Below are 13637 nucleotides of genomic sequence, written 5' to 3'. Positions count from 1 at the left end.
CAATTCCTGACTGGGCTTACCTTTGATAAATCACTGCTTCAGTACATTGAAGTATTGAAGCAGTAATTCATGTAAAATGTCTTACTCTCCACTATTCCTCCAGACTCTGGGATCTTGATTTCCAAATTACATCCAAACTTTGCTTTCATCTGAAAAGAGGACTTTGGGCCACAGAGCAGCAGTACCATTCTTTTTCTCCTTAGTCCCAGTGAGACACTGGTGACTTTGGTTCAAGAGTAGTTTGGCATGAGGAAGTTGACATTAGATTAACTATATATAATGCAGTCATTACTACTTGGAGTTCAAGGAGAGAAACCAAAGTAAAAAGAAAGCTTCCAAATGGCTCCATGTGAAGGAGTAAATTGTTCCCCTAATTCTACATAAATAGAAACTATGTGACTCCAGTGATCCGCAGTGAAAGACATTATCTACGAATGGAGAAAATAACAGAGGTGAACCTTTCAATGAGTGACTGACCAAACAAAAGAGCACATTGATGACTTATCCCAGAAAAGGACCCAAAACAACATCAAAATCATCGTCAATCCTTCTTGCCTCAAAGTCAACAATAAAACAGCAACCGGATAAAAACATGGTCCATCGAAGATGTCTAAGGCAAAAAAACACTGTTGTCCAAAAAGAACAGGTCAGGGATGAAGCTGTGGAGAAATTTAAAGCAGAAATACGTCAAATAAACCAAAATTCTGAACATATCCTAAGTTCAGGATGAAAGAATTGTGTCATAGTCTTTAATCCAAAATTGGAGAGAGTATGACACAACTTGAAACCTAAACTCACAGCCTCCTAAGACGGATATTGATTAGTCAGAGCTATGCACATAAGAATGGTTTAGATCCAAGCAGAGTCTTTAACAAGAAATCATACTGATCCCAAGACTCAAAATAAATGTTGAATTTTCATATGCGTCCTGTTTCTTCTTTTCAGAAGAGAACGTCAAACATGGAGTCGGTAGCATCTATTGATTTGTTGCTTCAGGATTCAGATGCTGAACATAAAATCCTTCAGGAGAAAACCTGCCATAAGTTTGTGACTTTAAGCGCAAGTGCAGTGATCCAAAAACTACCCAGAAAGATCCAGGAGAAGAATGAATCAAAACCATTCTGCAAAAAAGAATGAAGCTAAACGTTATATAAGAGACTCATCGCAATTTTTGACAAAAATTTGACTGCAGTTGATGCCTGCAAGGATGAAAGAATCGGTTATTAGGTTTAAGGAGAAATTACTTTTAAAACAGGGCGTTTCCTCTCAATAAGTTACTTTGTCATTTAAAAACAGCATTTCCATTTACTCAAGTTATTGCTGTCAAATATTAAAATTCTTTGTCACAGTAATGCATGTAGGTGTTTTTAGTGACTTAATTCCTTGTGGTTCACTAGAGGGCGTTAGAGAGCTGTAAGAAATAACCGGTTTATTATTATTTCTGCTTTATTACCGCAGATGTAATAAAGCAGTCTACAGTAGAGTTGCAGTTTGAACCGTTAAGCTGTAGAAATACAAATTAGTTTAAAAGTTAATATGGCATATTTTGTCATAATTACTGCAAGTAAGAAAAGGTTGTTGTGTTTCAAGGCTCAGCAGGAGTTTTTATGTGGGGCATAAAAACTCCTGTTGAATTTTCATTTTCCTGTTATGGACTATGGAATTAATTCCATAGTCCATAACAAACATGGAATCAATTGATCTGCAAATATCCCCAGAGGTGGGATAAAATGCTAAATTCAGACAGGACAGATTCTGACTCACTTTTAGAGAAAAAAACCTAGAAATTCATTAAAAGTTTTTGCCTGTTTTGCTCTGCAATTTGTAGTATTAACATACTGTGCATGAAGACAGAAGTCATGCTCCTCTGTTGCATGCAGGGAGGGACTTTGCTCAGAAAGGAAAATGGCTGTTTTATGCTTATTTAAAGGAAACCACCTGACCGACTCAGTGGATCATGACTCAGATTACACCAATTCCCCGAAGAACATCCTCCATCTCTGAAAGCCCCTTACATAAACTTCTCAGATCGGCTGCCCAGCAGATCTCACCAACGACCCACTTAATCGATGGCCTACCTCTGTCCTACATTCAGGTAGATTTTTAAAAAGACAGAACCTTACCAAGGACAAAAATTAAACCAGGATGGTTTAGAGTAGATATGCATATAAAGAAAAAAACAACAGATTTATGCAATTATCTAAGAAATAAATTCATTTTACATAATTCTCAATGATGCAGTGTGAAACAGAGTTGAATCAAACAGCTGGATCATTGGTAACGGGTAGCTGAAGGTTAAACCCTTAGCAGAGCACTTGCTTTTGACCGCATGAGCCTGTGTTCATTGTTCTCATTTATGTTCCTTCTCCCTAAAGTGGCTGCCTCTCCCGCTGATTTGCTCGCTGTGGGTAAGTAGGTGCTTTACAGTGCACTGTACAGTCTGAGCCTGTTGGGAACATGCTGCTGACTCAGCCCAGGCCACTGCATTCATCTATCTGCACTGCAGTGCTCTCCCTCTCCCTCTCTGCTTACCCCCTTCGCACTGCTCCCTCATTCAGTGCTCCACACAAACACACAACACAAGGTGGGGAGAGACACCCATGCACACACACACACACACACACACCTGCCGTTTTAGCATTGTGACATGCCTGAACGCATGAAGCTGTGGGGCCTTTTCAAAAGGATTCATCCCTCTTGAACTCATACTTTGTTAAAAGCCCAAACCATTAAAAAATAAACATATTTCCTATCTTAGACTAACAAAAGATTGCCCATAATTGTGATGTGTAAGGAACTTTGTTTAGTTTTGGTACACAAGAATCTGAAAAGTGTGGTGTGCAATCCGTTTGGCCACTATTAATGGTAGCTATCCATCTTTTGCTGCAGTTGTTAGCTGCATGTTTGTCCCAGTTTGGCCTCGTCAGAGACTGTAAGCCAATATCAAGCTCAGTCAGATTGGATGGAAAGCATTTGTGAGCATAAATTTTCAGGTTTTCCCAGAAGTTGTGGGCTTTGACTGGACCCTTCTTCTTGGATCTAAACCATTCCTATGGGCATAGCTCTGACTGTATGTACATATACATCTTTTGGCTGACTCTCTCACCAATATCCACCTTAAGAGGCTATCAGTTTAGGCTTCAAGTTGTGTCATACTCTCTCCATTTTTGGATGAAAGAGTATGACACTACTCTTTCATCGTGAACTTAGGATATGTTCAGAATTTTGGTTTATTGTTTCATGACATATTTCTGCTTTATATTTCTCCGCAGCTTCATCCCTGACCTGTCTGCTGTGTTCCTTGATCTTTGTGATGTTTTCCCTCTAATACTCTAAAAAACCTCAGAATCCTGGAATTATTTTGAGATTAATTAGAAACATTTTTAAGAAAATTAATTGGATTAGATTAGATTAAAAGCCAGCAGAGTTAAGTGGACTCAGTACAAATGTTCGCCACATATTTTTGTTACTACTGCTTCCTTATCATATAAAATCCCAAATAGGAAGATTTTTATACTCAAAAACGACACAGGCCACACAGATAACTGGAAGGCTGCTTTATTGTTTGGAAATAGGTTCGTGCTCAAATGAAGACATTCTTTCACCGATTTCTCACTTAACTGTCCCATGTGGTGTGCAACATATACCCTCTTTCTTGACTGTAACAGTTTAAAGAAATGACAGTCAAAAGTTGTTCTTTTTTTCTTTTTAGTTAAGCTATTTTCAAAGAGAAGAAATTCGTCTCAGTCATGCTACAAAACAATGGCCTCATATACTGATTGATAAACCAACCTTTGAAAAAAAAAAGAAGAAAAGAAAACAAGTGTAAAACAGAAGGCAAGCTGTTGTCACCCTGGCTAACGAGCCAGCAACACAACAAAACACACAGAGAGAGAGAGAGCACTTCCTACAAGACTCTACACGATGTTAGTCCAGACAGTCTACACTATAGGTGGTGAGTTTTCAGTTCACTTCCAACTCAGCATGTCGTCATGCTCCGTTTTTGATTCGCTCTGAGGGTGATCTTCGTTGCAGGATTTATCAATAGAAAGCTAAAAAGGCACGTGCCGTTAAGAGATATTGCACCATAAACAAACATACAGACAGTTAAGACAACTAATCCTTAAATTGTTAGATATACCTTATTAAAAGTGTCCGCAAAAATCAAGGATCAACTCTAAGCTGCAGCAAATGTGTTAAGGTTAAGGGTAGGGGCACATGAAGGGATAGGGGCTGCAGCAAGCAATTGAAGTGATGTGGTTAAACAGCAGTTGCCTACAAAAAGGCCGAAATGAGTGTGCATGTCTGTGGTGTGTGTGCCATTTTGCATCTGTGTACACAAAGTGGGGAAACTACAGGGGCAAGACATCTTCACACACGTACAAAAAAGAGAGAGGGACGCTGTGTGTGTGTTGGGTTAATGGGGCTTGGTATGCTGGTAGTGCAATCCTTTCACCAAAGCAGGCTCCACAATTCTCAGCAAGCAGCCAGTACAACATCATGCATTGTAGGCCGATACTCGATACTGGGGAAAGTCCTGGGCAGGCCAGACTTTAGGAAATTCTCTGAGCGTACCGCACAAAGAAAGAAGCGGGATCACTTACACTGAGTGGATCTGGTGTCACCTCAATGAGAGTAGACAGGAGAGTTGAGTTACAGACATTGTTCTAATATGTATATATATATATATATATATATATATATATATATATATATATATATATATATATATACATATAGGTATAAAAGAATATATGTATAATATATATGTAACACAGCTCTGAATATGTGCGTTTTGATTTATAAAGCTTTACACACTATTTTCTGCTTTTTAATATAGATTCTTTTCACTTATTTCCTTCTTTATTATAAAAAGTGACACACAAAAAAAATCTACACCTTTTAACAATGCATCAAAGCCTAGAGTGACAAAGGTGCATCAGCTGGAAGCCGTTCTATTTATGGTTATTTGTATTTAAAGTTAAAACTAATAGCTGCAGTATTTTCTTTATGGTAATCCTGTATTTACAAAAATAATTAAATAAAAGCAAAAAAAAAAAAAAGTAAATAAATAAACTACACATGCGCTTAAAATGATATATTACATTATTTATAGTTAATTTTAAAAAAAATTAGCTTTTGCAGTTTGTGCCCTATAGAGCATTTATTTATGAATTTATGTATTTATTTATGGCAAAATTGATTTTTAATAATTATTTTTTTCCCCATCAGAAAAATCTTGGAGATGTTGGAGAAAATGCACGATGATAGCTTTATGCTTGTCATTCAGATTTTTATTTGGTTCATGTTGACACCCACACTGATTCTGGAGATATCATGCAGCAGCTGGAGCATGGGAAATAACTGATGGGGGGGAGGCTTATTCACAAACAGGGAAGTGACATCGCTGCACAACAGGAAGTGCAAATGCTCCGGGTTGTGGTGCTCAGGTTCACAGTACCATAAGAAGAAATGCATCCGGTGCTCTGTCGGTTATTTGGTATGGTTTTCTTTTTACAGGCAAGCGACATGAAGGAAAATGGAAAATGAGAAGCTCAAAACTCCTGCTTACATTTGGGGCTTTTCCACTTCTACCTCTGTGCTGCTAAAAACCCAACAAATCCAAACTCACTCTTGTGACATCTCCTCTTGTGACCTTTGTTTTACAATCAGGGGCGAACAATTATTAGATTTTTTTTGTATTCAATTTCAATCTAAAATGGCCCCAAACATAAATACGCCACCGGTTATAAGCGGGTTATGTCACCTGGTCACTGCGGTGCCTCTAGCCTTTTGTTGGCAAAACATCTGAAGCAGGAAGCGCTAAAACGACCCCCCGACCGAGGCGGCTGTCGGACTGAGACGGCCAAGAGTCATTGTCCCCAATAGTGGCACAAAACAAAAACGATTAAACATGATTTTACATATAGTGATACTTCCGCCACATTCAATTGCATTTTGTTGCAGAGCTCTTAATAATACATCTATAATATCTCCTGAGAAAAAGGGAAGAATTTTTCAAGCATTGCATACATTTCTAGGGTCTCTCTGTCTGATAACGACAGCAGAAGAAAAACAGAATGGGCAGTCCCACTCCGTCAGTAAAGGACAATAAGGGATTACAAGGCAGATCTCTTTGGCTTCTCCACACACAATGTTCCCATCACCATTTATGAGTTTACATCTCTCACTTTGATCACCCCAATCATACCTTTCAGCACAAAACAGCTTTCCTCTGGACTTGATGCGGTTTATAAAACTGCGATATAAGCCTGATCACCCTCTGAAACATCAGCATTACACAAGGGAAGAAAACAAACATTTACATTAAGCGAATAAAACAATTTAAAACAAAGCTCCAAACTCTACCGAGCCCTTTTATAAAGGTTAGAGAAAAAACAGGAATCGGAAAACGGTTTGCCAAAGCCCAGATCCCAAACCGCGGACAGTCAGACTCCCGCTCACATTAAAGTAAAAGGCAGATGATGCGAAACATTAGACAGGAGCATACAAATTATAAACATATGCTTTTCAAGCTTCCTTAAAACATTCCAGTCCTGACGAACATTTCAGTCCATTGATCCACTCAGACGTCTTTTTCTTCATCATACACACCCAAAATCTTCCGAGCAGCAAAGAAAGTGCTTGCATTTCACACATTGAGGTGGTGTTTTATTCTATTGTTTATAAATTAAACATCTGAAATGTGTCAAATGATGAAATCAGTTTTAGCCGATCAACCCACATACCGCTTGTTTTTGTTGAAGAAATTACCTCCCAACTCTTAAAATTTTGACCAAAAGAAACGCCTCGATCGAACAGATCATCAAGCCACCGGTGAAGTCTGCGTATTAGTGTTTTGTGGACTATGATAATTCATGCAAGATTTCTGATCAAAACATGCCTTCATGCAAGTCATTTCTATGCATTGAACAAGCACAATTATTTATGTATTTGTCTGGAAACCTTTCTGAGTAAATGGAAGCCCTTGGCCCCGGGTTGAACCCCTGTTGATAAACAGACCCTTTAACCAATTTGGTGCAAAAAGCCCATGTAAAATAAAGCATTTTGTATGTGGGTGTAACAAAGACAATGTGAGTAGTTGACCGACATGGGCAAACTGTTTGAATATTGTTCTTTCTTCTATTTGTTTTTTTTTTTTCTTGTTGGTTTGTTTCTCGGTTTGCATTTTTTGCTGCTCAAAAAGACGAAAAAAAATTCTAGTTTTAATAAAACGAGAAAATACTTTAGACTCTCAGTTTGTGTCTTTCTCTCACTCACCAGTCATCCCTCTGTTTGCTCATAGAGTGAGTCTGTCATTTGTGTCTCTACACACTGACACAGGACCACTTTGACTGCTGAGCAGCTTCCTTGTCATCTGCAGCCACACGGCGCTGGATTCCCGTTTTTGCCTCCCACCTCTTGGTGTAGAGTTACTCGGTGGAAAAAACGTAGGATTTTTCCCTCTTCTGTCTTCCTTCCCGTTTTTGTTAGGATCGGTTGTGTTGATATAACAGTGCCACACAGAATGCTGATTATGTTTGGTTTGACTAAAGTTCAGTCGTTTCTTGCCCCGCGCTGCATCCGTATAGGAATGAAGTCTGTAAACAAAATTATTGAGGACTATTTTTTTCTGACTTGCAAATGAAATAATCTGTACATCTGTGTGGGTGAGTTGTCTCTCACTCTGCTTGAAGTTACATTAGTTAAATCTGTACTGTTATTAATGTGGTTATTCATCACCCTCCCCCAGCCTAACACTGAGACTCCCTGATGTCTTTTTGGTTTCTGCCCTTCTCTTTCCTCTCTCCTCTGCCCTCGTTGTTGTCATCCTGCTTCTCCTTTTCAGGTTTGGTCACACTGTCATAAGAAGGCAGGGAGGCAGTGGATGGAGTGCCCTCCTTCTTTTCTTGCTCCTGATTCTCAGCTTTGTTGTTGGCCGGTTTGCGCTTGCACACAAATCCCCGCCAGGCCAGGTGGGAGCGGTAGGCCCGCTGGATGATCCTTGCAGACACGTCCTCCTGCTTTCGCCTCAGAGTGGTGGTAATCGGCTCATAGGAGACTTTGGAGGGATTGGCAGCCACAAAGCGCTCCTCCATTTGCTGCCTGAGCATGTCCAGCTCCCCGCTGTCACCCAGCACTCGCTTGGTAAAGGCAAAAAGGATGTCCAGGCAGTGGATGCGGTCTCCACTCACCATAGGCATGTCCATAGCAATCAGCTCAATGGTGTTGGGCTTGGGGACACGCAGCGGATGTTCAAGCGCATCGGCAAAGTCAGAAAGCTTGGCATAGGTAATGAACTGGGAGGCATCAGGGTCAAATTTCTCCCAAATTTCATAAAAGGTCTCAAAGTCGTCCTCACTGAGTGGGTCTGCGCTTTCCTCCGTGGCCACACTAAAGTTTTCCAGGATGATGGCAATGTACATGTTGACCACGATTAGGAAAGAAATGATGATGTACATGACAAAGAAGAAGATGCCCACGGATGGGTTGCCACAGTCTCCGGTTGCAGGTGTGCCGGCGTTCTCTAAAAGCGGGTCGCAATCCGGCGGGTAGTTGAGGATGGGCAGCAGGAGGCCATCCCAACCTGCCGATGTGGTGATCATGAACAGGATGATCATGCTGTTTCCAAACGTCTCAAAGTTGTACATGTCGTCGATGCCGGCCCCGTGTTTCACGTAGCCAAAGTTGGACATGCCAAAGATGGAGAAGATGAACATGACCAGGAAGAGCAGGAGGCCGATGTTGAACAAGGCGGGGAGCGACATCATGAGGGCAAACAGCAGAGTTCTGATTCCTTTGGCGCCCTTGATGAGACGCAGGATCCTGCCGATACGAGCCAGACGGATCACCCTGAAGAGTGTCGGCGACACAAAGTACTTCTCGATCAGGTCAGCCAGAAACATACCTGAGGTTACAAGGAAGAGACCAAACATGCTTGGTTAAGGTGTCACAATTTTTACAAACAGTGTCAGTTCAGACAGGAATTTCACAAAGATAACAATATACTGTTTTTAGGCACTCTTCTGTATTTCACTTTAATTTTTTGTTTATTTAATGCTATTTATTGAATTTCTTTCATTGATCCTTAATTATTACTTAACTAGAATGAATGTGTTTGTTATCATAGGGGAAACATTTATTTTACTCTAAATATCAGAGAAAACTAGATTTGTTCTTACTCTTTATGTGCTAAAGACACATTAGCTAAAAATTGTAAAACGCCTTTCAGAAACGATGAGTTTTCTTCATATTCATATAAATCTTTCAGTTCTAGTTGAAAAAGCTGCAAACCCAGTTTTGTCTTTGTTTGTCTTTATCCATCTTTTCTAAATTACCAGATTAATTAAAATTCTGGTTACAGACATAAAGACGTTAAATAATTACAATTTAAAAAAAAACACAATTTGTACAACTTCCTATTTATCACTGTCTATAAACTGCCTTTTTAGCCCATTCGAATGGGTAGCATTTAGGCAACACTCAAGCACACTCTTGGTTTTCCTTCATCCACACTAAGCATTTTCTGAATACTTGCCCACAATAGAGAGGATGACCACCACTACGTCGAAGATGTTCCATCCATTGGTGAAGTAATAGTGGCGCAGCGCAAACAGCTTGAGAAGGAACTCGCCAGTGAAAACCACGATGAATACAAAGTTGACCCAGTAAAGCACAACCTCTGTTTCTTCTGACTGATCATCGGTCTCCACCATCATGGTGACCATGTTGAGGCAGATGAGGATCATGATGGAAATGTCAAACACCTGCTGTGTCACAAAGTCAAACACCATTCCTTGGATCGGGTTCTGTAAAAAAAAAAAAAAAAAAAGGAGAGAATGAAAAATAATTATTTCTGGAGGAAGTAGGAATTTGTTGGCAGGTGATAAGAGCAGCAATGTTTACCTGAGGCCTTGGTATTGGTTTTTGTGGTTTCTTTGACCCAAGTTTTTTCATTGCATTGTAGTATTTCTTTTGCTCTTCTGTCATGAAGATATCCTGACCTCCAAAGTAAGGGGACAAAAACAGTTTGGTTATAATCTGCACAGGCCTAAGCTACTCATTCAAGATTTACATTGAAATGTGTTGACAGAAATAGAAAATGTAACCAAGGAAAAACATGATTGATTATTTACATGATTAAGAGAAACTGTTTGGTAAATATCAGCCACACTTCACTTTAGTAGAGGATTCATTTTAACATCTGTCATATCTCTGCCTCATTTAAAAAAAACAGCAGCACAACAAGTAACTTTTTCACTTATTCCCCTTTTGCATCAAAACTGTCACCAGGTTTCAGCAGATGGTATTTTTTTTCCCATGCAAGCTATATTACATGTACGTTTTTAGAAGTGCCAATATATTAGGCAGCTGTGTTTAAAAAGCTAAATTATCCTAAAGTTATTTGTGTTAGATTATGCTACTGCAGCATTTGTAATTGTAATTTTTTTCTCTTTTTTTTGCACATCTCTAACATGGATGACAGCTGCAGATCTTCTCTTACTTTCTATCAGACAGTACTCCCCTCTAATTCACACACACTGCTTTCTGAAAAGGTGAAAGTAAAGAAAATAGTTCTTATCTTTTTCTTCTGTTGATTGAAATTATCAATGATGACACCAATGAAGAGATTCAGGGTGAAGAAGGAGCCAAAGATGATAAATATGACAAAGTAGATGTACATGTAGAGGTTGTCCTCATAGATAGGCTGGTCTTCCACCTGTCAGATGGCAAAAGTCCATTAAAGTTCTTCTAAACAGTAAAATGTCGGACAAACAGTCAGAGCTGCAGAAGCGTACCTTTCTGGAATCTATTGCTGCATACATAATGTCCATCCAACCTTTAAAGGTTGCCTGTCAAACAGGTAGACACAAGAGATTAGATTTCAAATTTGCAAGAGGAAAAACGTTTCCTAAATAGAAAAGGTTTCTTACCACTTGCAAAAGTGCAAGATATCCCGCACCCACATTGTCAAAATTGATCTTCACGTTTTTCCACCTGACCTCAGTGTGATTGCTGTTAATCAGCTCAAAGCACTCAGTTTTATTGTTGACGTCATCCGGCAGAAAGTACTCTTCGGCCGTCTCGTTGAAGCAGTAATAGTATTTCCCGGCAAACAGGTTGACACCCATGATGCTGAAGATGAGCCAGAAGATGAGGCACACAAGCAGCACATTCATGATGGAGGGTATGGCACCCACCAAGGCGTTCACCACAACCTGCAGAGAGCCGTGAGGAGACAAAACTGTGGACTGACTGTCGCAGTGCAGCTGCACATGAACATCAACACACAGAGAAATGCACACTCTCTTCTCACATAAGAGGCTCACGTGTTTTGGTGATTGCTAAACCCTTTCATGATATACTGATAGGGAGTGTAACAATACTGAGCAGGGCAACGCACGATACTGAAGCCAGGTTTTAACTCGCAGTAAAAACTAAACGAAAAGAGAAGAAGCATTTTCAGATATTTTCTGCAACACAAAACAAATGCAAAACATAATTGTGACTGAAATAAATGTAAACAGATGTGAAATGGAAGAATTACAGAAAGACAAAATGATGTAAAGCAAAAATAATTCTACAAAATGCAAAAGGTATTATTGTTAACAAGAATGTAAATAAAGAAGGAGGAATATATAAAGCAGACATATGAAATAAATATTTAAAAACAATATATTTATGAAAAGGTATAAATACAAATATGAAAAAGATGACCACATGTAGAAAAAAAACATATCTGGTAATTAAAAAAACCAGCAAAAATGAGTTTCCACGTCTTCAGACTAGATTTCACATGTGATACATGCTCACCTTTGATGTAAAGTTAAACATGACATTTTGAAGGCTTGCTGTCTCCTAGTATCTTTTTAAAGGGTGTGAAACTTTTGACAAGCTTGTCTTTAGCTGCAGTTTGATTTATTAAATTGTATTAACACTACAGTAGATCAAAAACAGACGTTTTGTGCCATATCGTTTTGTTACACTCCTCCAAACCAATTTCAAATACTCTATGTTGATGTTTAAAAATATGTACGAAAGACTAATTGGGTGTAAAAATATAATCTCTAACAGCCCCAATGGAATGTATGCCAAGATAATTTGACAGATAAAATCAACATCTCATGTGAAAAGAAACTACCCTAAATAAATAGCAGGAAGGGATTGAAGCCTTCACAGGTGAATACATGAATGTGCATTTCTACAAACAGAGGTGCCATGAATACAAAAAGCCAAACAAACCAAAACTATAAACATACAACTTTTTTTTCTCTTTTTGCCTTTTTTTCTTCAGCCCAATATCATATTAAAAGAGTCAATGCATTGATGTTAATATAATAGCAAAAGTGTGATGATGGAAACCATAGTGATGAGAAATCACTGAAGAGTGATAAGCAAAGATGGCAGGGGAAGGGAGGGGGGGGTATGCAACCAGAAGTTTGTTGATCTTCCAGTGTGACAATGCCAAAGCCAAACTGTGATAAGATCAGGTAACAGGACACCTCAGGCAGAGCAAAAGTCAGGATGCTGAGCCCAGACACGGACAGGACTTTTTGTTTTCTGCCAGACAACAACCAGAGGCTGATCGGAGCCATCACACAAATCAAGTGCCGCTCAAAAGTGATGATAGTTATAATAGGAGAAAAATATTTTAGATTTCCTAACAATACTCCCTAATAAAGTGTAGTGATACTGTAAAACATACCAAACATTTTAATATGGAGTCACATGATACGACAACCACAAAATACATCTTTTGTTGGGATTTTATGTGATAGACCAAAACAAAGTAGAGCAAAGTATGTTAACTTACGGCTCTGGAAAAAATTAAGAGACCACTTAAGATGACAGGTTTCTCTGATTTTACTCTTTATAGGTTTATGTTTGAGTAAAATGAACATTGTTCTTTTATTGTATGAACTACTGACAGCATGTCTCTGAAATTCCAAGTAAAAAGTTAATATTTATTTGCAGAGAACAAGAAATGGTCAGAATAATGAAAAAGATGCAGTGCTTTCAATGTTCATATTAATTTAGAAACAGCAATACTAATGTTTTAACTCAGGAAGAGCTCAGAAACGAATACTTGGTGGGATAACCAGGAGGTTTTAAATGGGGTTCAGTGCAATGGGCTCTTCATTTTTTCAAGAGCTGTATTTACAAATGAAAATCTGAAAAGTGTGGCTGGAATTTGTATTTGTTCCCCATTAAATCAATAATTGGTACAAAAACTTCCAGCTTTAGTCACGGCTACTAAATTATTGTGTATATGTGACTACCAGCATAGCACATCCAAAGAAATCCATTTTACTCCATTTTACCCATCTTCATTTAAAACAGCTCAAGGACAGTCAGGTTGGAAGGAAAACATAATTTCTTGTAAAAGTTTCTCAGTTTTGGTTTTAGACTTTCTCTGACTTGGCTCGTGGTAAACTACATGCAAATTATGCTAATAAACTAACAGCTGCGTTCACAGCTTAAAGTGTACTTAAATGAGCCACACCAGACAGGTCTTTTCCGTCCAATCAGAGTATCCTTTGGATGAAAAATTACCAATCAAATCAAAATAAGTGACAGAAATTGCAGCACTGCAGGATTTAAGAAAAACACAGGAGAATGTTGTACACTTGAATTTT

General features: G+C 38.8%; 1 protein-coding gene across 4 annotated transcripts in view; it reads right to left on the bottom strand.

Moving 5' to 3' along the window:
* Nucleotides 1-3358: 3358 nt before the first annotated feature.
* scn8ab (sodium channel, voltage gated, type VIII, alpha subunit b) overlaps nucleotides 3359-13637 on the bottom strand; it is a 52816-nt gene continuing 42537 nt past the window's right edge. For 3 of the 4 annotated variants that reach the window (XM_044122085.1, XM_044122082.1, XM_044122084.1), the window contains exons 23-28: nucleotides 10935-11219; nucleotides 10800-10853; nucleotides 10583-10720; nucleotides 9907-10011; nucleotides 9539-9809; nucleotides 3360-8908 (exon numbers count right to left, since the gene is read on the bottom strand). In XM_044122085.1, the coding sequence (XP_043978020.1) occupies nucleotides 7755-8908; nucleotides 9539-9809; nucleotides 9907-10011; nucleotides 10583-10720; nucleotides 10800-10853; nucleotides 10935-11219 (2007 nt within the window). In that variant the 3' untranslated portion in view covers nucleotides 3360-7754. Of the gene's footprint in view, nucleotides 8909-9538; nucleotides 9810-9906; nucleotides 10012-10582; nucleotides 10721-10799; nucleotides 10854-10934; nucleotides 11220-13637 lie in introns of all 4 variants that reach the window. The other variant, XM_044122083.1, reaches the window with a different exon arrangement.

The sequence above is a fragment of the Gambusia affinis genome, linkage group LG07 (assembly GCF_019740435.1).
Source record: "Gambusia affinis linkage group LG07, SWU_Gaff_1.0, whole genome shotgun sequence".
Taxonomy (NCBI): Eukaryota; Metazoa; Chordata; class Actinopteri; order Cyprinodontiformes; family Poeciliidae; genus Gambusia; species Gambusia affinis.
Note: the sequence above shows the minus strand (reverse complement) of the source record. Positions and strands in the feature narration are given on the sequence as shown.